The sequence below is a fragment of the Oculina patagonica genome, chromosome 13 (assembly GCF_052425735.1).
Source record: "Oculina patagonica isolate OP01 chromosome 13, crgOcupat, whole genome shotgun sequence".
Classification (NCBI taxonomy): Eukaryota; Metazoa; Cnidaria; class Anthozoa; order Scleractinia; family Oculinidae; genus Oculina; species Oculina patagonica.
The window spans coordinates 20,503,011-20,526,268 of record NC_135770.1 but is presented as its reverse complement, the minus strand read 5'-3'; the positions used below and the strand labels follow the sequence as shown (position 1 = coordinate 20,526,268).

The 23,258-nt window shown below is 39.5% G+C and overlaps 1 protein-coding gene across 2 annotated transcripts; it reads left to right on the top strand.

Moving 5' to 3' along the window:
* The first annotated feature begins 146 nt into the window (after positions 1-146).
* On the top strand, positions 147-23,210 carry LOC144634229 (uncharacterized). Of its 2 annotated transcripts, XM_078493128.1 has the most exons (18): positions 147-642; positions 743-1,000; positions 1,275-1,389; positions 7,481-7,606; positions 8,048-8,112; positions 8,540-8,651; positions 9,468-9,643; positions 11,786-11,848; positions 12,538-12,621; positions 13,398-13,583; positions 14,152-14,243; positions 15,187-15,752; positions 16,678-16,721; positions 17,238-17,352; positions 18,007-18,049; positions 18,807-19,025; positions 19,227-19,284; positions 21,778-23,210. In XM_078493128.1, the coding sequence occupies exons 1-18, from the start codon at positions 574-576 to the stop codon at positions 21,925-21,927; spliced, it is 2,541 nt and encodes an 846-aa protein (XP_078349254.1). In that variant the 5' UTR covers positions 147-573; the 3' UTR covers positions 21,928-23,210. The 2 variants fall into 2 exon arrangements, with proteins under 2 accessions (XP_078349254.1, XP_078349255.1); XM_078493129.1 differs by lacking the exons at positions 147-642; positions 743-1,000; positions 1,275-1,389 and adding an exon at positions 5,923-6,558.
* Positions 23,211-23,258: the final 48 nt, after the last annotated feature.

The window sequence follows — 23,258 nt, the reverse complement described above, 5'->3', positions numbered from 1 at the left end:
ATAATAAGTTTTTTCTTCCGACAACGAAAAGAAAAAAAAGCCTCAGTTTATAATTTTCGTTTGTGAAAGTCTCTTTAGACAATATTTCGGTTGACCAGATACTTTTGCATGTAAAATTCACTGCCGAATTCTTTTTATGAGCGGAAACTGACCGACAAAAGGACTCTCACGCGATTTTGGAAAATAATTAACCGGAATAGGCCCTTGGCCAAAGCAATGCAATTTGAAGCTACACTGAACAGTGAAAATTAAAAGTCAATTATTTCTTTAATAAAGGTTAGCCAATTCAAAATTCAATTCTCAAAATATTACAGCAAAGTCGCTTGAAAAGAGCACGCAACTCACAAAAATACGTGAATCAACAAAAACATAGTAATAAGTTAATTGCCGGCGGGATAATAGCGGGCTTAGCCAATGAGAAAGTGACAATAGCTTGAGAATGAAATTGACACGCACGTCAGTGAGGCCGCATAATTTTACACGAAGTTGCGTTGTGTGTTGCGGCTCTCTCGTCAAACTTGCTTATCTTTTACAAGATGGTTATTTTAGGGAAGTAAATACTAACTTTCGCAAATGACGGACGTTAAGCACAATCGCGGACATTCTAGGAAGCTGAAAGTTGGCGTTGGCGGTCAGCCGGTGGTAAGCGAGCTTATGTTGTTGTTCGATCTCTTAGTTTCGCTCTGACAGCAAGAATTTGAAATCTAAAGTAAACTTTATTTCGTAATGATTCTTTCCGCAGCAAAGTTGGCAGAATGAAGTCGAACTACAGCCTACAACTTCCCTAGCAAAGGCTACAGCTGCACAGAATACAGATTCGCTTCCAGGAGACGTTTCTCGCCACCCCGTTGCACAGGGAACAGTCTCGTCGCCGAAGCAAGCGTTTGCAGCCGCAAACGCGCGCGGTAGAAAAGACGCCACTGCATTCCCGGCGTTTCATTCGAAGAACGCACCAGTGAAAGTCTCCGTAACCGGCGAATGGGCTCTAAAGGAATGCGAGGTACTAAATCACAACTTTATTAAAACTTCATTAAAATTGTATAAACATACGTTGTGATTGAATGCAAGTAAAAACTGTTATTTACAATTAACCAAGTTGTGCCTCGCAGTTGGTTTATACAAGGCGACTGTGAGCCTGTTATAATTTACACTTCAGTTGCTATGCGTTTTGTGTGTAGGTCCTTACCGATTAAGTGTTCATTTGTTGACTCTAGATTGCTCATGTATGTGTTATTACAATGAAAATAATATTTATAAATGCTTTTATCCCAAAGGAGCACACATCCTGGGCTAACCAGTTGCTCAAGAAGGGAAAACGTCGACCGATTTCCGACATCCGTCGTTCGATAGGCGATGGGCAAACTTTGGTATACATTTTGGAAACTCTTGGTAAGTAATGCTGTATTTGAGATCAGAATTACTCTTCTTTGCTTCTTCGTTTGATACCCACCAGATGCATCTATATCGGCCTTACTCTTATAAAGAAAACAAAAGGAATATTACCTTACTGATACATGTTTCCATAAAGGATCTTCATAATGGCATGCAAATCTTTCGCAGTCTACAATGTTTATGTCTGCGGTTCGACGGTTCCGTTCTCAGTAAACTAAAACTCTTCAAGATAAATATTTTTGCCCATATTTCCGTCTCAAGAAAGCTTCTTTTCGACCAAGGTGTGAAATATGTTATTCTTCTAGAGGGGTTATAAGTACCGTGTATTTTTCATGTGGTTTTTGATCGGGTGGTCAAATATTAAAAAAGTCATGCTTCCATAAATTTGATCTGATGTTGGCTATTGTTTGTTGTATTGTTATTGTGTAAAAAGTCAATATATTGTGGATTTATGATCTAAACTAAAACCCATATTGCAGAGAACCATTCAGGCTGTAAGCTTGTAAATCTTAATTCAGTGACCATTTGGAGACTACCTATTTTGGTTAATTCGCCAATGAGAAATTTTGGTTGCCAAAATATAAAAAAAATATATAAAAAAAATATAAAAAATATAAAAGCGTGAATGAAACGAAATTTTACCATGAAATTTTTCCAGGGAAATAAAAAATTAAAAGAACAGTTTAGGATACCCAGAAGTTTCTGGTACTTTTCCCCAGAAGGTTTTAATAGCAGAACGACTAATTTTTCAAAGTGAATCCATAACATTCAGAGCATTTTTCAGCTCAGGTGATACTTTGCTCTTAAAGCTCTGAAGCAGTCTTCTTGTGGTTGCCAGGCTGGCGACTTGCTCCACAATTTAGTCGCCAGTTCCAAAATTCTAGTTGCCATGGCGACTAAAATGGTCGCAACTTGGAGGGTTGCAACATGATCAAGATCGAGATTTAATTTCCCTGTGCCATGCATACAATTGCCATAAAAATGGGTTCTGGGAATAAAAAAATGATACACCTTACAATCCAAAGAGTTAACTGCTTTCTTGAAATCACACTTACATCTGTTGCTTGGGGAGGCAGTTGGAATTCTTGATTGAGTCCATGCCGGGGTCACTGTGTTGTGTTCTTGGGCAAGACCGCTTACTCTTAAGGCCATGTTATATGACACAATTTTTCCTGCAACTTGCAATGCAACATTGACGATTAAAAAACATTGCAAGTTGCAGAGGTGTGACATATGTGCAATTTTTGTTCGCAACTTGCAATGCATCAAACATTGTGTTGCAAGTTGCAGGGAAAATTGCATCGTATAACATGGGCCTTTAGTCTTAGTACCCACTGAGGTGTGGTGGCCTAATGGTTAGGGCACCGGGTTCGAGCCCTGGCCAGGGTGGTGGCCTAATGGTTAGGGCACCGGGTTCGAGCCCTGGCCAGGGTGGTGGCCTAATGGTTAGGGCACTGGGTTCGAGCCCTGGCCAGGGTCATTGCGTTGTGTTCTTGGGCAATACACTTTACTCTCACTCCGCCCAGGCGTATCAGTGGATACCAGCAAATTTACTGCTGGGGGTTACCCTGCAGTGGACTAGCATCCCATCCAGGGGGCTGTAGAAATACTCCAAGTTGATTCAGGCTACTAACCGGGATAAGCTCTAGCCTGATAGGGAACTAGGCTTGAACGCAGACTTTACCTTTACCTTAATTTAGTACCCATTAGCAACATAAGGATTCATAGGCATATGCACAATCGCAAACATAAGTGGTGAGCCTCTCATGTTCTAGTGGGAATAGTCACTTTCCACAACACCTGGCTGCCTTGGTTCCAATGATGCAAACATCTTAAATTGAAACTGACTGGGAAGTACTGGAGATAGATGTTTATTGGCCAAAACAATATGGCCCCATTGCATTATTATGATTACCGGTATGTCCTTTTGATTTTCTGGTTCCCACTATATAAATTATTAAATAACTGTTACCTATCTTCTTCGTGTCATGTGGCACGGAAGACCTCAACACAATTCCGCCAACCATCTCTGTCAGCCGATGCAATTTGTACCTTGCTCCAGTTCTTCCATCCAGCTTTATCCCTTTCTCTCTCTGCTGTTTTCCTCCATGTCGTCTTTGGTCTGCCCCATTTTCGCCGCCCTTCTGGGGTCCAGGTTAATGCAGTTCTGCAGTCGTTATTTGATTCTTTCCTCATTATGTGGCCGGTGAATTTCCATCTTCTCTTTTGCACGTCCCAACTGAGGTTGTCCATCTCTGCCATCTTCAGGACTTCATTGTTTGTAATTCTTTCCTGCCAGCGTATTTTAAATATCCGTCTAAGACATCTGCTTTGGAAGACGTTGATTTTGTTCTCATCACTTTTATTCATCTTCCACGTCTCGCAGCCATACATCAAGACTGGCTTTACCAGTGTCTTATATAGCCTGACTTTGGTTCATCGACCGATGCTATTGCTACTCCAGATCGTTTTCTATTTCAAGAATACCCCTCTCACTTTGACTACTCTGTTGTGGATGTCTTCAGTGCCTCCGCCCTCTTTGGAAACCGTAGCTCCTAAGAACACAAACCTACCAACATCTTCTATTCCTTGTCCATTTACCTCCACCACATCCTTATGCCTCGAATTTATTCGCAGTAGTTTACTTTAGTCTACATTGACTTTCAGCCCCACCCCTTCCACTAGATACGCCAACTTATCGGTCTTAATCTGAATGTGCTGCCTGGTCGATGACAAAAAGGCTATGTCATCCGTAAAGTTGAGATCCTCGACTAAAAATAACTTTAATTGTGATAATGCTGTTCCACAGATAAAGTGTGTATTCTAAGTTGCTTGCTCGGGGTAATGGGCTCCTGACAGGTGTTACCTCTTATAATGTCTGTGGTTTGCATAGTTTAAAGCCGAGTCCTCCCTAGTTTTTAGCAAAGCAGGTGATAGAACTTTGCAGATTGCGAGATGAAACCAATTTTCTAGGAGTGGTGAATGGCCCTGCAAAAAAGGCAAGTACCGCAGAATGTTAGCCAAATTTCAGGGGTCTCGTCCCCTCAAATTTTTCCATGATGCCTTCTCGGAGTCTCAGTTTCTTTTGCAAGGTTAAAAAGGTCTCAAGCTTGCAGAAAAAATATCAGTCTCCCCGTCTTACAAAGTCTCACATTGACCATTCATTGACAATTCAGGTGAATTTTGATTGTTTTCTCGACAGTAAGTTAGCATACCAGGAACAGAATGTTGACTTATGCTAGTCTAATTTTGTCAAGCAATAACTTGAATCAGGCTTATAGTCAGGCTCTAAGTTCCTTAGCCTTGTGTACAGACATCTCCTTTTTCTTTTTGTCTTGGGAAAAGGACTTCTGTGCTTTAGATTTTTTTAGTCATGATCTGACTAACATCTTGACTCTGATCAGTTGTGACCTTACCATCTGAGGAGTCATGTGAGCCACTCGTGTTAGCCCAAATAACACATTGGTTAGCCTAAATAGCACTTTGACTAGCTCAAATAGCACTCAGTTAGCCTACAGTTAGCTTAGGTAGCTCCTATTAGCCCAAATAACACATTGGCTAGCCTAAATAGCACTTCGGTTTGCTTAAATAGCACTATACTCAAGGTAGCCTACAGTTTGCTTAGGTAGCTTGGGGTTAGCTTTTATTGGGATTTATATGGGATTTCTGCCTTACATAGTTCACATGGCTTGCAAGTCATGCAAGCCACTCCTGTTTGCCTAAATAACTCATTGGTTGGCCTAAATGGTACTCCGGTTAACTAGCCTACAATTAGCTAACTAAAGGTAGCTTGTGGTAAGCCTTTTTATTGGGATTAGGGATTTCTGCCTTGCACAGTTCACATGGCTTGGGAGTCATGCGAGCCACCCCTGTTAGCCTAAATAGCACTCCGGTTAGTCTACAGATAGATAAGCTTAATAGGTAGCTTGCGGTTAGCCTTTTTATTGGGATTAGGGATTGCTGCCTGGCGTGCCTCACATGCCTTGCTGCCTCACGTATTTGTAACACTCACTGGTAATAATTCTCAGCAAAATGATTATTTTGTGTTACTAGGAAAAATAGCATTTTTGCTAAGTTGATGATTCTCTTTATTCTTATCAGCTGTCTGCTTGATAATGTTGATAATTGATATTATTATACATTGGTGTCACCAGCTTGATTTTGATTGGCTATAAGCACGCAGCTAATTCTTGCTTGCTGTTTCTCTTACGTCATACCTACAGACATTAGATTTTACATATGTAGAAGTGACGTCATACCTACAGACAATAGTTTTATGCATTCAGTTTTATGCGCTCTTGTCTTTACAAGTGCAGCTCAGGAATGTGCATAATAAAACAATTATTGGATTTGGTTTTCGCATGATAGCGATAATTATCAAGGCCTTAGTTCTGTTATCCGCCTCAGCCTTCGGCTTCGGCAGATAACAGAAACTTTGGCCTTGATATATCGCTATCATCTCAACCTCATCCAATAATTGATAAGTGTTAGGAGAAATTTAGTGTTGATCATGAACTCTTGGGAATTAAAAATGTTAGTAGTTATAATTTTTATTCCAAGTCATTTAATATTTAATAAACAGAAGCACATGCCATGCTATTCATATGTAAATATGACAAGCTGTTGTTAGCATTATTTTAGGAATGTGACACCCTTTTGTTCTATATTACATTCTGTAATTAGCTTGACTGAAAATCAAAACAATCAGAAGCCAATATATACACCATTAATTAACTTTTTGCTCCCATAATCCGGAGTGCATTTATTAGTCTGTGAAGCATCATTTCAGAGTCTTCAAATTTCAAAATTGTGAGCAGAGCTTTCGTTTAGTTATTTGCAAAAATGTGCTTTGTTTATCCTTGGAAATTGCTGTTGAGTGTAATTATCAGTCAGGTCATTCAATTCTCATTGTCTGTAAACACACTAATAATCACTGTATTAGTTATAAGTTAATTTTGGCATTATACAAATTCGGTGAAGTGTGTCACAGCTGTGAATTCACATTAATCTTGCTTTGGTGTATTGACCGGAAGGCTTGCATATTGTGAGCTCAAAGTTTTATAGTTGTAGACTATTCCATTGCACGGATGGCTTTTGGTGTTGAGTTGATAGAGTTGTAAAGCTACCATGATCTCAAAACCATGCTAAAATGGCGGAAAAGAAGAAGTAAATATGCCATTTTTTTCTTTGACGTTAGTGATGTTGGCATCCTTGGGTCTGCCTAATCCTTGTTTGTTGACAATTTACTATACTAAGTGTTACAGAAAAGATTTGCGTTTTTTGTTTGTAACCAGTGTTTAATTCAATGTTATGTCTTGTGATGGTGTTTTTATGTAAAGCATAATTTTGTTGGACATGTTACATCTGTGCAAGATTTGTTCACAGTAAATTTATTTGACGTTATTGAGGAATGCATAGTGTGTTTACTTAAACACGTTGTCCTTGAACTCTGCCAAAAATGAACCTAATACACTTCATTTTGTTACATTCAAACACAAAAATCTCCTGTTATGACGTCTTTATGTGGCTAAGGCAAATTCTTACTGTTTAATGACATGAATTTACAATCATGGTACAACCATAAATCATAGCTTTGTCTTGCTTGCATTTATTACCTTTTCATGCATGTTACGTACTGAACATGCACATTTATAATAGTTATTCTGTGGTGGCGTGGTTTTTACAGGATGCAAACTTTGTTAGAATTTGTTGGTACTGACTCGTTAAGAAAAATGGTCCTCTGTTTATTTCTAAAACACACCTACCAATACATAGAAAGTTCTTACCAAATTGATTAATAGACGGTTTTTGTGTTAGTTCTCATATGACAAATTTGCTTGGAGTGCAAACTCAGTTTTCAGTAATTAATGATGTTTATGAGTTTGTATTAATTGCAAAAAAATGCAAACTTATAAAGATGGTAAATTAAAGTCAAACCATGAGTCCACTAACAGCCACCTCTGTAACACTCTGCTGCCTCGCTTCAACAGTCATGACTGCATCGCTGTGAAATTGTCTGGATCCATAAAATTTTTTTAGTTAATATATACATCTAGGGAATATTATTTAATGTTCTCTGTTCTTTCAGCTGGTCAAAAGATCCCAGGGGTTTATGCTCGTCCCATAACAAGGGCACAGAAGCTGGAGAATCTACAGCTATGTATGAGCTTCATGGGAAACAGAAACATAAACCTACAGGGGATCTACGTTGGAGGTAGGTTACAGAATGTGGATCTCTGCATACAGTTAATTTACAAAATAATACAAGTTACAGAATAACTGCTTCAGGTTCAACCATAATTATTATTATACATGTAATAAAAAGGGGAACTGGTAAAATCTAAAAAAACAATAAAGCAGTGATTGAAAAATTATTGTGGCCAGTTAGAAGCAAATGAGCTATGATTTAAAATTTAATGTTGTTTTAATTCAATAAAACCATGTTTCATATTATACATAAAGAGTTTTTGACTTTTGTAAATTATAATTATGATGCTACCATATCATTAGTCTTGATTTTAAAGTGATAGGTTGGTCTAGCACGTTATTATATTAATAAATTGCATGGAATTGGATAATGGGTGATTTTATATTTATTTATTAATTAAAGTAATATAATGTCAATGTTATGTTTGCTAACCTATACTTTTTGCAGATCTTATTGACGGTAATGTGAAATCTGTACTGAATCTCTGCAGAAATGTTCAGTCACAATTTGAGGTCAGTAGAACTTTAACTCACTTTACCAGTAATTTGTTTTTGATGTAAGTTATGACTGTATATTCTACATGACTGTGTGCATCTAGGATGCCGCATCTACATCCTCCCTTCCCCGTCAATGGCTGCTTATAAGGCTGAACCACATTCCTTTCTGCAGTTTAGCCAATTGTAGCTCTCCTCACATAATCCTGAGGGCGCCGCATCAAAACTCTGACTACACCAATCAGACCCTCACCCCGTATGGACTCTACACTCCCCAGTGGGAGACACAACCAACTTAGTTGTGAGATGAATGTAGATGTAATGTGCAGAGCTAGCATTCAGTAGTGAATGAAATAATATGCAGCTACAGGTATGATTATGAGAAAGGTTGTCCTACAGGAGCATAAAAGCATACAAAACAATTTTGTCTGTTATGCTATTGCAGGGCGGAGGGTGGATGTCCCCCGATGGACCACGCCCTGGTTCTTCTGGATCTACTAAGGAAGAGGATTTCAGATTGATGAATGGAACAGTGCCACATCTTCCTTCAACAAATGGTTGGTTTTGTATCATCATGGATTTAATAAATGAAATGCATGATTATTGAATTTGTTGCATTCTTAACATGCAAGAGTGCAAACGTGTACTAGTTAGTATGATTTTGGGTTGGTTTTTGTTACTGTACACTACAGTGGCGGATCCAGACCTTCAGACAAGAGGGAGGCCTGATCATCCAGACCCTAGAAAAAAAGGGGGGGGGAGTGATCTTGAAAATAATTCTATTTGGTCCTTCGGACCTCTAGTTGTTCTAAAAATAAGAGGGGGAGGGGGGGGGAAGGCCGGGTCCCCTCCCCTAGATCCACCAATGCACTAAGGGTAACGGTTTCTCTTAATCTTGAGTAGTATTTTCCAAAATAAATTAATTACCAGCAGTGATTAATTTTGAAATATATCACTGCTTGTAATCAAAGAAAGCTCAAAAGGGGTTCACTTATCTTTAAATTAACATTTAGTTTTCACATACTTGTATGTGATACACAATTGAATCATGTATCAATGGCATGTTGAGAACCAATCAAAAATGGGCATTTTGTTGTTAATACAATCCTTTTAAGCTAGTTGACTTGCATATTCTTTAAACCACTGTACAAAACTAACTTTCACTTAAAGTGTATGTTGTGGTTTACATTTATCTTTGGTTTTAAATTTTTCAAACCAAAATGATTTTTATTTCATTTTCTTTCAGATTATGATAATGAATATGAGACAATGAAAAATAAAAAATAAAACTTGTTTGAAAAATACCAAAGATAAATTTAAGCCACAATACTATATATATTGCACATAGGAAGAGCTTGTTTTCTTTGTTTTAGGTTATGATATGGACCCACGACCACATGGTAACAGTTCAGGCTACCACTCAGATGATAACTCACCAACGCGGAAGAGTGAAGCATCCCCAATACATGAGTTCCGCATGCCAGGAATGCTTGATCGCCATGATAGTCAGACAAAGAAAGCTGTACAGCCTTCAGATGTTGTTATAATGGTAAGGATTTAAGTTTTTAAGATTGAGAGTTACAGTGCGACTACTCGAACCGGGGCACCCTGAACATTTTTAACCAATCACAGTGTTAATTGAAAACAAAGGATAGGGACATTTTTTTGCAACGGACCAATAACGATTTAGAACGTAAACAAAAGATTACCTACAAAATTTGAACTGTCAACAACGTTACAAACAGATGCGGACCTCTCAGGAAACTTGCCCTCTATTTGATTGGTTACTTTCGAACCTTAGTTTTCCAAAGGTCTTGGAGTTCTCGCGATTACATGTAAAAAGTTTACGAATCAAACCATGAATCGTGAAATTTTGTTCACGGCCAGGACTCCCAGGAGGTGTGAATTGAAGATTCCACGCTGTGTTTACCCTTGCTTACAAAAAAATTCACTCCTGGGGTGAAAATGAAGACCGTAATGCCGTAACTATTTTTTATTTCACTCCGTCTGTTGCCGTAAAATTGATGCGAGTCGCCATGTGAAATGTAAACATTATACGTCAAATTATGTTGCGTGTTCACGGACTTATTTTCTGTTAGCTACTGTTATAACTTTGAAGTAAATTGCTTTTCGTAAAAGAGAAATTTGTTCCGTATCTTCAATGAGTCTTCAATCTTTCTGTGGTTTTATAAAATTTCAACAGACTGAAAACTCATTTCAAGCAGCGATAGCAAAATTGTCCCTATATATAAGGTCAATTGTCGCTCCGGCGGCATCCCAAATCTTTCTTGTCTTGTCTTTCGTCAAAAACAAAAAATAATCACAACAAACACGAGCATATAATAAGAGTGAACTGACTTTTCAAACATGAAGATCTCGAACGTTTCTATTCATGTCTGCTCACAACATGCAATGCCATCCCGTTTACGCGCGTGAATAAAAAGTCAAAAGCGTTCCTCGTTATTCTTTACTGTACTATCACCAAAGAAGAGCGATTTAATTTTATCAAAATTCCTCTGAAGAATTTTTTAGCCCGTGAATGTAGACTTTTGATCACGGTTTTGATCAAATAATAAAACGAGCGCTGAAATTCGGAACACTCAGTGAAAATTTAGGATCGAAAGTAACCAATCAAATAGAAGGCAAGTTTCCTGAGAGGTCCGCATCTGTTTGTAACGTTGTTGACAGTTCAAATTTTGTAGGTAATCTTTTGTTAACGTTCTAAATCGTTATTGGTCCGTTGCAAAAAAATGTCCCTATCCTTTGTTTTCAATTAGCACTGTGATTGGTTAAAAATGTTCAGGGTGCCCCGGTTCGAGTAGTCGCACTGTAAAACAAATTCATGCTGCAATAAGAAGGTGTTAATTGATATAGTTAGCATAGACGAGTATGGAGGGGAAACATTGTTTAAAGTCCTCCCACACCATCCTTGTGGAGGTTTGAGGTATCTATTTAATTGGCCAGTCAGCTGCAGTTAGTGTGTTTGGTGACTGGTGGTCCTCACTCACATATCACCTTGTTAGAAGGCAACAGTTTCAGTTTCTGAGTTCCTATGCTGACCAACAGTCAATGATTGCGTTGTCTGCTCAAGGTCATCAACATCATGTTCTGTGCAATATATACATGTATGTAAGCTGCACAGTTTTTGTCTGAGCATATTGCTGAGAGCAGACCTGGATGTACTGTAGATCTGTAGATGGTATGACATTCTATCAGCTTGAGGAGTGTTGCTAAGGGTCTTGCCTAAGGATGCAACACAAGAGACGAAACTTGAGGGCATGAACTACAACTGTCAGATTGCAAGTCCGATAACTTAGAACCACTACAGATCACTGTCAGGCATAGAAATTCTTCCTGAGCACAAGTCTGTGTAGCCAAAATAATAGCTACCTTGGCTAGTGAAGGAGCAAGTCTTGGATAATTAAGTCAAAAGTACAGTTTGTGACCAGAAACAAAGTTGTCATGAGTGTTACATGGCCTGCTCTAACCAAGTTATTATAATCATAAATTTTAATGCTCAATTTGGTTTTTTTATTGACTTACAAGTGTTTGGTCGTAGTAACTTGATTGATTCTGTGAATCAATGCTTTTTAACTTTAATTTAAACTTGATGATATTTATGCCAGTACATGTACATGTAGATAGCTACTCACCAATAGTCATTAAAAAAACTCTGTAACTACTGTTATAGAGCCGAACTGAGTTGGACAAAAGAGGAGTCCTGCAGACCAGTGAGAGTCCACTCTCCTCACTTGTAAGTGCCTAGCTTGTTTTTTGTTTGTTTGTAATTTTGTAATTTTATAGCTGATTAATTATTCATTCAAGTAGAGAATTACTGACAATTATTTTTTTTTATGTTTGAACTTTCAATGTGTACATGTATGGATTATGTATTTTCAAAATCACAGTAACTAGTACTGTACAGCACATTAGAGAGGTTTAATGCTCCATAGGGCTTTAAAACTCTAAGCCAATTAAAAAAATGCCTGAGGGTGGGTATTGCTATGGTAGCAAAAGAAGAGAACAGCAATTTCCTAAGCGACACGGAGGTCTCCATGGCAACCCAGACAAAGCCCGCATCAATGGACCTGTCAACACAGCACTGAAAAACAAGTGTGTGGAAGGATTACTTACCCAGGAATATTTGCGTGTGAGGAATGGGAGTGATTCCATAACTGAAGAACATTACACTGCTATGCAAAAATACATGCCCCCCCCCCCCTCCCCCACCCTTGAACACCCCGCATATAGTTGGGACTGCTGACCAGCATTGGCTTTGGTTTTAACTTAAATTTCATTTAGCCCATAAAAATTGCATGACCAAAGAACATGTACAACAATGCCCAACTCAATGCGTCCAATTATCAATTTTTAACCACTTGTAAATAATTATTTATGTGCTGCCTTGTTATTGTAACTCTGTTGCCTTTGATTATTTTGCAGATTCGTTCTAATGGGACCATTTCATTAGAAGACCGACTAAGGTCATTACTGAGTTCACCAAATCCTGGAGGACAAGCTGGAGAGGTCAGAACTCAAATAATACCACCTACCATAAAATTCTTGAAAAATAATCCCCCTGCCCCACCAGAAAATGTTTTCCCCAAACCTTAGATGCATAAATCCTTTTGAAAATAAGCCATCCCAAAATACTATAGGCTTACTGACTGACTTACTGTATACAGTATTTAGTATTAGTAAGAAACCCAGCCTTGTTATATTGGAAATCCGTGAGTCTGTTTGGTTCCCCCTTTGTTTTCTATTTGCTGATAGAAGATGATCAGGGCATGCATTGCTCTTTAAAGGGTAAATTTCTCTGGATTTTGGGCTTAAAAGCACATAAAATTGTACGTTTTGGACTGCAATCCTTTAGAGTTTCTACTAAAACAATTAGACTACTCAAACTCATTTTCTATGAGCAACAGTCAACTCGACTGCACCTCGTTGACTATTTCACTCATAGGGCTTGTTTTCTATTTTACATCGTCAGAGAATGCTCAGAATGACTGAACAACTTGTTTTATGCTGTATTCCTGTATGCACCAAAAATCATAAGCTACCTGTACTACAGATAAAAATGTCAGTCAGGCAAAAATTTTCTGACTGAGATAAGTTCATTATCTCCGGAGTTGTTTTAGCTGGTGTTAGTAAAAAAAAAATAAAAGATGTGTTTTTCATTTTTTTTAAAGGTAAAGAGAGATTAGGACTTATTCCCTGATTTGATTTGAAAAGAACAACGTCAAACAGTTAATGGCGTGTTTTTGCAAATACAGTGTGTGTGACGTTTTGAATTTTTGTTTCAGGAAACAGAGGAAGAGATGCTAATTCCACCACCACCAAGGAAAGAGACTTTTGATGATGATGACGATGATGATGTTGAAAGACGACTGCAGTCGCTGCTGGATGACGCTGAAGAAGACAAACCAGATGAGGAGGTGAAAGTCAAGGACTTCAGTGGCTTGAAAGAGCTGGACAAGATTGGTTACGTGGTAAGATTATTCCTCCTAACATTGTCTGGCTGAGAGTAGTTCTGAAAAGAACTGTTGTTTTAACTTAGTGACTGAGACATTTTCAGAGGAACAGCATTTTATGCTGAAAATACAAACAATTAACTGAAAAAACCAGGAGACTCGAAAACTTTTCTGGGAACAAAGATATAGTTATTTGTATTGCATGTACATTGCAAAATTCCCGACCACAATTCGGTAAATGTTTGTTCGTCTTACCGTAAATGAAATGAACAACATTACATTAATTTTTTGCCGTCAAAAGTAAGCTTTTGTTTTCCTTGACATCTGGTCTAATCAAACTGACAGTTAATGTTGACCCTTATTGTGATTGGTCCGCCGATGAGCGAACTCCATTTCTTTTGTTCTGAACTTGTCATGTGATTAGCTAAAAAACGTTGGGTGACCCCGGTTAAGTTTGTTTCACTGTAAAATATAATGCATAATATCGCTTGTTTTGCGTTTTGCGGAGGAAAACAGGTCAAAGGAAGCTGGAAAGAAACTCCGAATTGTCTACAATAGCAATAAAATATTCTCTTCTATTTTCTAGCCAAGTCACCCTTCCCAGAAGATGAGAAATGTCCAGAAAGGGCGTAGTCAAGCAAGAACCAACAGTTTCACAGGCAGTGGCAAATCACCTAGGTAAATAATTTTCTTATAAATTTGTACTTTCAACTACTAAAAGCTCTTGACGAGGAAATTAAAGGAAGGTGTCACCTTCTTTGCTTGAGTGACATGGGACTAAACAATTAATAGGGTTTTCTCTATAGTAAATAATTTATCATGAAGCGTACCTATGATAGCTGCATTCGTGGACGCCTGTTCCTTCGCGCTCCCCGGGCCCTCCCCCCCGGGCTCGCTCCTCGCGTCCTCGGCCGTCTCGCCCTTCATCTCCCCTCGCCGCCGCCCCTCTTGGGCGGCCCCCCCCGGGTCTCATTCCCCCCATTCCCTTGTCCCCTCCCTGCGTCCTCGCCTGTCGGCCCCCTCTCGGCCCCTCCCCCGTGTCGACTTCTCTCCTCTCCTCTCCAAGCCTCCGACTAGCGCAAACTAAGATGGTTGAGTACTAAACGTGTGAAAAACAAAAAAATCACCTGTAAGAAAAAAAAATGTGTATTTACCAGTATTTAACAAGTTTTCTTGACATCAGCGTGAGTCGGCAGCCAAGAAAGAACTGCAACAGAGTAAATAAATTATTTGTACGATCGTCACCGTGAGCCCACTCTAAGCACTTGGAAAGAAGGAGCCTGAAAAAAAAAAATCGGGCCTTCAAAAGGATTCGGGCCTGTGACTTGATTATAGTGAAGACATTGTGGCTATTATTTTCCCCTCGCCCTTTACCAACTAGCGACCATTTTGGACTTCCAAAGCTGGACAGTGACGATTGAACGAACATTTGAACGAACGATTGAATGCAAACTCGTCCCATTAAATACTATACTAAAGAATGCCACTATCATCAACACCAGATAAAAACAGGAATTACCACTTAAATTAAGTTTTGAACACGATTATTTGGTAGTCTTATGTTTTTGGATAGTTGTTAGGGCTGAGTGGCTAATGCCCTTTTTATCGTATTCCTCATCAGGGGAGCTAAATTACCAACAGCCCCTCAGAACAGGAGGACTAGACTAGAGTCTGACTCGCCTGCTCGTTCACCCAAAGTGCAGCGTAAATTGGCAAATTCTTCTTCTTTGCCAACGAGGGCAACAGTCGTATCATCTGAAGTGGTAGCCTCAAGGCCTCCAGCGGTCGCCTCTCAAAGATCAACAAAGGAGAGGTCAAGTAGTATGTACAGCGAAAGCAGCCACTCAAAGAAACTCGTAAAGGGGGAAGGCACGCCACCGAGAAGATTTCAAAGAACTAGCTCTCACTCAGATTTCCTCAAACAAGTGGCGGAGAAGTTGGCAGATAGGTCCACAACGCCAACAGTGTCTGGGTCCGAATCTGTCTCTCCGCCAGACACGCCAATGCTTCCGACACTTTCACCGACATCGTCAGTTGCTACATTTGTGTTTGTTAGTACATCTGACTCCTCTGGGTTAAGCTCTGACGATGAAGATCATCATTGGCGCAGGCGGTCCTCCAGTCGAGGTAGAAGTAGCGGTGGGACACCAAGAGGCAGAAGGGACAGAGGAAGCTCTTTTGGATCAGGTATGATCCCTGACTCAGCACCAACAGGACAAGAAGGTCGCCAAACAAAAGATTTAATGAGCAGAGCAATGGTTTTGCACGTGCGTTATAGATCTTTGGTACATTTCTTAGCTGTCCTCTGCAGAACAATGACTGGTCAAATTCTACGTTTTAGAGAACGTTAACTACGACGCCAGTAATTTTCTATTTAGAGTTCTGAATGTGTCTAGGTAATTGCAAGATAATTCTGATAAACTCTAATCAGTTTATTAAACCCGCAGTCAGAGCTCTCTCAAAACTGAATATGTTAGACAGCGTTAAAAAAAAATCGGCGTTGTGGTTCACAATCTTGCGTTGTTGTTTTGCAGAGGATGGCAAAGAAATGTACCAAGATTTATAACGCACGTGCAAAACTTTTGTTCTGCCCATGAAGTCTATTGTTCAGCGACGTTCCCTTTGTGGTTGTGATTTGGAGATAGGTTCTCCATATAATAATATTATAGAGAGTTCGGGGAATATTCACTGTTAAAGGTTAATAGCTTGTTCGTAATTCTTTCACTCATTTATTCAACTGGTACAGTTATTTATTCAACTGGTACAGTTACTATAAGAATTGATATCTGTAAGGAGATTTTTGTGTTGAGGTCAGCTTTTAAAGGGTTTAATGTTAAAGAGCTTTTGACATTACGAACTACAATCACGGACAATTTTCACTTGTTTGATTTGGGTCAAACTACTGTAGTTTGATTCATAATCTGTGGTATTAGCCAGTCGTTAAGTTAGTGTGACCAAGGAGTTGAACTTGGAATTGAAAAGAACAAATCCAGTAACAAATCCAACTAGTGGCAGGGTGGAGGGCTAAAGTACTGGCCCCGGTTATTCAAAGGTTGGGTAACGCTATCCAACGGAACCATAACTAATCTGTTCGGTTTTCTTTTTCGTTCAGGAAAAGCAAAGAGTACTCCAGATTTACAAGTTATTCGGAAACAGGTAAATTCTTTTAATTTAAAGGCTCTCCAAGAATGTGCATTAATGTATGGCCAGAGTTTTTTTAAAAGTAGAAAAAAAAATCTGATGTTGCTAACTGGCCCACTGCTTATTTATTTAGGCCCTGTTCAGACTTTGTGCCCGAGCACTGGTACCTCAGCACCGGCAAAAAAATAGCGTTATGTTCACACACAGAAAACCGAAGTACCCAATGTACCATGCCCGAGTACAAGGTCTCTCGGACTCAGGCACCGTGTAAGAATTATGGCATGGGCACTTGAAAATATAGTACAATGTATGTTTACATTAGTGCCCAGCGAGAATCGTACTCGGGCACTGTTCCCAGGCACCAAGTGTGAACACAGCCTTAGATTGTCCCTTTAGTCGTACACAAATCAGCTCAATAGAGTTGTATGCTTTAAAAATATCGATTTGCTTTTTCTTTAGAATTTAATGTGCGAAGATAGTAAACTTACATTGTAACAGAATTGTTTTTTTTTTTTTACTTTTTATCCACAGCTTGAATCTTTAGAAGGGATGTACAGTGAAATCTTGACCAACATGGACGTAGAGTCTAAGGATCCCAAAACGCCTCCCAATAAACTCAGTCAAAGAGCGGCTCAGGCTATGCAAGGTGTGTATGTGTGTGCTGAATGTTCCAGTTGTTTCTAAGTTAACAGCCGAAATCACTCTTACAGCATTGTTCTACGTAAATAGTGACACTGGTGGCGGTTTTTTTTTTCAAGTGTACGTGCATCGAAGATCGAATTGAAATTTTGAGTGTTAGTTTTTGTGGAGGGAGGAAAACTGGGAAATCCTTGAAGAAAAATCCTTGAAGCAAGGACGAAAATCAACAACAAACTCAACCCACACAATAACGTCATTCTGGTCGATTTCGTCAAGTCTTCAGTTTGTTTGTTGTGTTTTTCTTTTTCCCCACTCTGTTTAAAAAAAAAAAAAATTATAAAATTATATTTTTTATAATTTTAATTTAATAAAAAAACACATTATTTTAAAAAAATTTTTACCCTCGTTAAATAAAGTTATTATTATTATTATTACTCTTTTAGCATTAACTAGAATTTGATAAAGCGGGTTACCGTCAGCGATTTTGGAAAAGCTGGCGTTTCGGATGTTAGCTCAGCCCCCGCCACTCCCCCCTCCCCCCTCATGAAGCAATGCTGGTGTTTCACAAGTAAGAATAAAAGAATTCTATTGTAATGAAATACCCAAGCTACAGACGTCTAGTGATTGTATCATTCATTTATCCTTTTTTCTACTTTCACAGCGAGCTTGGCAACTTATAAAAAACAGAGGAACAAAGATATCAAGTAAGACTGTAAAAATACTACATATATTTAAATTTATTTCATATGTTAATTTTTGATGTTGGATTTAATCGTCACATTGTGATTAATAAACTCTTCGTGTGTTCTACCAGAGTCGCTGTGCTGTGTTTTTCAGAAAACAATCAACTCTCATAGTGCCTGTCTCCACCTAGGTGTATAAATGGCTATCCACGATACGAACTGAATGCTAGGGGGGGGGGGGGGGGATTACCTGCGATTACTAGCATTCCATCCAGAGGGGGGAATACTCCTAGTCACTCATACTACAGAAAGAGGAGATACGCGCCAGCTGTCTGGGCCACTAGCCTCGGCGTGTGTGTTCTAGCAACAACCTTTATAGATTGTTTAGCTAATTAACCATACTGTCGATTGCATCGATTTCATCTTCCAGTTCCCTCGGCAGAGTCAGTATTCTTATTCTTCGCCCAACTTCGGAAAAAGAATGATCCTGCGCAAGTTCTTTCACTTGATCCCGCAAATCACTTGAAAGTGGGACGCCTTTCTGATAATTTCTTCCTTTCTTTTTAACTGAAAACATACTCCGTTCGAGTTGCAAAACTTCACATTTTGGCACCTGAAGTTTGACACCTGAAACGCAGACGTTTGACGTCACGTGAAAACATGTTTTTAGCGCGTGCGTTCACGGGTTAATGCAATCGACGGTATGTGGCCATACAAGTTATTTCCCCTTTCAATAGAGCTTTTATATGAATGTCTTCTTTCCTAAATGCTCAAACAGGGCAGTGAACAAACGGTTTGGACGTCTGGAATCACATGTTGTCACTTTAGCCAGGAGTGTAGCTCACCTCTCGTCCGAGTTACGATCACAAGCTTCAATCAGTCAAGATGTGGACGACATGAGAAGACAAGTACAGGATCAACAGTTCAGAGCTGATGATAATAGCGACCTGGCAAGAGAGAGTGCTTTACTTCAATCACGAGTCAAGAAGCTTAGAAGGTATTTGCATTTATTGGAAACACTCAGGCGTCTTGTTGTTGTTGTTGTTGTTTTAGGAATTAGCCATAACCCTTGTTGTTCATTTGAAACCATCCCCCACACCCTTTGAAAAATTGCAGTTTAGCTTCATACTTCTATACCTTTAAAATATATCTAAAATTGTTCTGTTCTTATTGTGGTTGTTTTTTCATCTTAAAACAGTTTCTTTGGTGAAGACCCTCCACTTCTTGCAATTTTTCTCAAGAAGCTTGGATACGAGGTAACTTACCATAGAAGAAAGTGAATGTATGAAAGACATGTATGTGAACTGCGGATAAATAATTAAATGAATGAAATTATCCTCGCAGTGTGTTTGCAATTTAAGCAAGCCTTTAATTTTGTAGGGTAGGATTTAAAAAAAAAACCCCCGCAAGCCCAGCAAAACCAACCAAACCAAATACAATAACCTTAAGCCTGGAAAAATTTCAAGGCTAAAATGGGATTTGAACCCATGACCTCAGCGATACCGGTTCGTCGCTCTATCAACTGAGCTATGAAGCATAACAAAAATGGCCACCATTAATATTTTGTTTCCGGCCCAAAAGAAACAAGGGTTTGTCAACAGAATTATAGTCTGATGGATGACTGCATGGGGTTAATGGCTGTATTAGAATTACAGACCGAGTTGTATTTAACGCTTGTTGGCGCATGTTCTTTTAAAAAATCTCGATGATTTGGTAAGTGCAGAATGCAATATGGAACAATTGAAAGTATGATGTTTTATATATGTTCGTGTTTATTTGCTTTATTTTACTTTCGGAAAAACTGTTCACAGGCTACTTTATTCTTTCCCAGGTGTTCCTTACGCTTCTTTGCAAACGTCCCGACACTTTTTTCTTACTTTTTCTTCCTTGGTGAACTTTTTTTTTACGGCGGCATCGACGGCATTTTATAATGCGTGCAGAAGACGATTCTCAATATTATAGCGGTTTTTTAACGAGTAAGCTAGGTTTCCTGGTATCAGTGTTCACGCCGAAAATCCCGGTGCAAGTTTTTGCATACCTAATTACGAAGCGCTGTGAGGCTATTACACGGACCGGTTTCATTGTAACCGCATCGAAAGCGATGCGGTTACGCCTCTTACCCACCGTCGAGCCTACTGTAACCGGGTCGTTTTGAAACGTTCGTGGAGCGTTTTCAAACGATGCGGTTTCTCGTGAAACGGTCAAAACGGCGACGCATCGATTTGAAAATTATTTTGGACCTGGCGCTTGCGGGGTAAACATGGTGAAACAAGCATAGAGAGCACGCTTGCTATACATCACATTCGAAAAGTCGATCGTAAATAGGCTCCGTGTAAAACTTCGAAACCGTGTCGTTTTCGATGCGGTTTCGAGGTCATAAAACCGTGTCGATTGATAACCGTGTCCGTGAACGTAGCCTGAGTCTCAAATCTATTCGTTTTACTTGCGCGGTCTGCGGGCCACGGAAATCGTTCTGTGTGTGATTCTGCGCATGCGTGGTGTAAACGTTGGTGTACGAGAGCAAGTTATGAAAAAAAAACCTTTGGATCTATGTAGGTGCTCCTCTTGGGGATGGTCGTGCTCCCCCCAACCCCTCCAAATATTAAATTAATTATTTTTACCGCGCACTCGGGTTAGGACGACAGCCCCAACACCATCACAATAGTGCATTCTCACTTCTCTTCGGCCCTCATGGTTTGCTTCGTGGTGCCGACCGTCCAATTTTTTTCCATCGTCCAATGTACGCAATTCATTATTACTTCGTTCTACTACGTGACACGAGATGACGTGAACGGAAGAAAACGCTGTGGAGTCGGTGTAATGGTAAATTTTGATAAAAGCGTAACTGCATGTCGTTGCTGCTATCAATACGTCACATCTCACTAATTTCCTTTGAGTTCTTGCGCCATGGGTCATTGATAGTTTTTTTCTTTCATGCGTCCAAATTACTATTGCCTTTGTTCTGTGTTCGCTCCTTTCGCTTGCTGTGTTTCTCGGCGGGCTGTGCGTCGACTCAAGACGGATGGGCGAGATGACGTGCGAAAAGTGCCTGGTCGGTGGGCAAGCATGTATCAGTATACTCTCATATTTCCTTTGTGCGAACGGGTCATGGCGGGGCTCGTCGGCGAAAATTTTTCCAGGATGTGTTTCCTCTCGATTTTTGAAATTCATTCTCCCTGGGAGAGCCCTGGGAACGAGGTTGGAGAATAATTTGTTTAGCAGGCATTGAATGGCGTTTTAAAGAACCTTTCTGTCACACGTTCACCGTTAAATGCTGAATTATTGCGGTTTAAATCAGATGGGTGAGCGAGTGGTCGAGTGAGGGAAACACGTCACTTCGAGAATGATCACTACACCTTCATTACCATTCGGTAAAAACGGTATCTAAAAAAAGAGTAAGGATTGGGACCTCTGGGAAGACTCTGCCTTCATTAAACTTCGTTGAGTAGATCCCCTCCCTCCCTTCCCTTCCCTTCCTTCCCCTCCCCTCCCCCCTTTTGGGATGATACCTTCTTCGTCATCTACATAGCCTGCGAACAGGCTTTCCGGAGATTTCCGAAGAGCCGGCCGCCGGCCGAGCGCTCTCCAGAAAGCCTGTTCGCAGGCTATCATCTACATCTGGACTAAGTTGGTAATGTCCATAAGGACATTATACCAGCTTTTCGAAACGACTAAAAGAAAAAGGGTTCACAAATTAATCCTGTCTTCATACCATTCTTTATCTTATCATTTTCCTGTTGTTCCAACAGAGATTTGCGGACAACTTTGAAGCAGAGCAAGTAGGCATTCTAGAAATGTCGTACATGACTGAAGAAAGGTTACAAAGTTTAGGAATTCCACTTGGGCCAAGGCTCAGAATTATGGAAGAGGTTAAAAAACTTTCCTGGCACCAAACGTAACATTCAAGTCTCCTTTTTGTAATTGCCCTTATTTCTTTTAAATCAAGACAGCTGAAGGATTGCACTAAAAGGAAGATAAAGTCATAGACACAGAGAAATTTGAGTGTCATATTTTATTGACCATATAATAACCTTCACTTGAATATAAAGCAGAGGTAAAACTTTCAAAAAACTTCAATCATTCCTGAAGTAAAATCGCCTCACAAACACAATCACGGCTTCACCGAACGCATGTAGCTGCCACTATTTTCGAAAGGATGCTTGTCTCACAAACTCTAGAATGGTCCGAAAAACGGCTATCCAACGGATGTCGTTTTGTTTATTAAAAGGACCCTAGTCGACCACGCCTTGAAATCCGTAATCCGCGTTTTCGATTCCATCTAAAACGTCGATCCAGCTTTTTGCACCGCCGCAACGGTTTCCATCTTATTGCACCGCCGCAATTTGTCTTGCTTGAACTCTGTTAAATTACCTTTCGCAGTTTCACGGCGATCTCTTTCGTTTAGACAAGCTCTGCGTAAAATATAATACTGAAAATCTCGTATGTAAACAAAAACAAAGGCGTGGCTGACAGGGGTCCTTTAGCTTTGCCCGAATACTTCAGCTGTTTTCACTGTTATATTAATTTTTGTTATTGTTAGGAGTGAGACATCTTGCAGTTGTATAGAACTTATCAAGTTACAGACGAAAGCCTCGGGGCTTTCTTGTTTTGTTCAGTGAGGCTTTTACTTTATGTCAGCTTCTTGAAAATAAACTAACTGCCTTCTTGTATATAAAAAAGAATATATTATTGTCGCTATTTTGGAACAAAAGCAACCCGCTCTTAGGGGAAAATTTATATTGCAATAAGCACATTAAAAGCTTTTACAAAGCCTAACGTCACGTATATTATTTTATAATTCAATAAAGCAAATTATGTAACATATAACTGCTGCGAAAACAGGAAAAAATATGATGAAAACGTTCTTACGTAGTTTTACGTCTCTATTCTAAATCTTTGCGACTTCTCTCGTACTTCGTCGAGTGTTTCCATCAGGCAGTGTAAAGACGCGTGTTATTCCGAAATTATGCCCTGGGCTTATATTTGCTCATCTTCCCTTTAAGGTGGGCTTATTTTCGGGAAGGGCTTCTTTACAGGGGTCTTATATTCGGAAAAAAATTGGAGGATGCCTATTTAGAGCAGTAAACATGCTCCCGGGAGTTGTATTCAAACTTTTGTGGCCCTCCGGGGGTGGCCTTTTTCTGGCCTTCAAACGAAATATATTTGGTGTCAAGACCTGAAAGAATCGAACTGTTTTATGTGCAAAACGAACCTTTTAAAGAAGCTCACG

What these genes read in the sequence shown, in the direction of transcription:
- LOC144634229 (XM_078493128.1), top strand. Translation starts at nt 574, where the DNA reads ATGACGGACGTTAAGCACAATCGCGGACATTCTAGGAAGCTGAAAGTT. An exon ending in ATGTTCAGTCACAATTTGAG is followed by an intron (nt 8,113 to 8,539) that starts GTCAGTAGAACT and finishes ATGCTATTGCAG; the next exon opens with GGCGGAGGGTGGATGTCCCC. An exon ending in ACATCTTCCTTCAACAAATG is followed by an intron (nt 8,652 to 9,467) that starts GTTGGTTTTGTA and finishes TCTTTGTTTTAG; the next exon opens with GTTATGATATGGACCCACGA.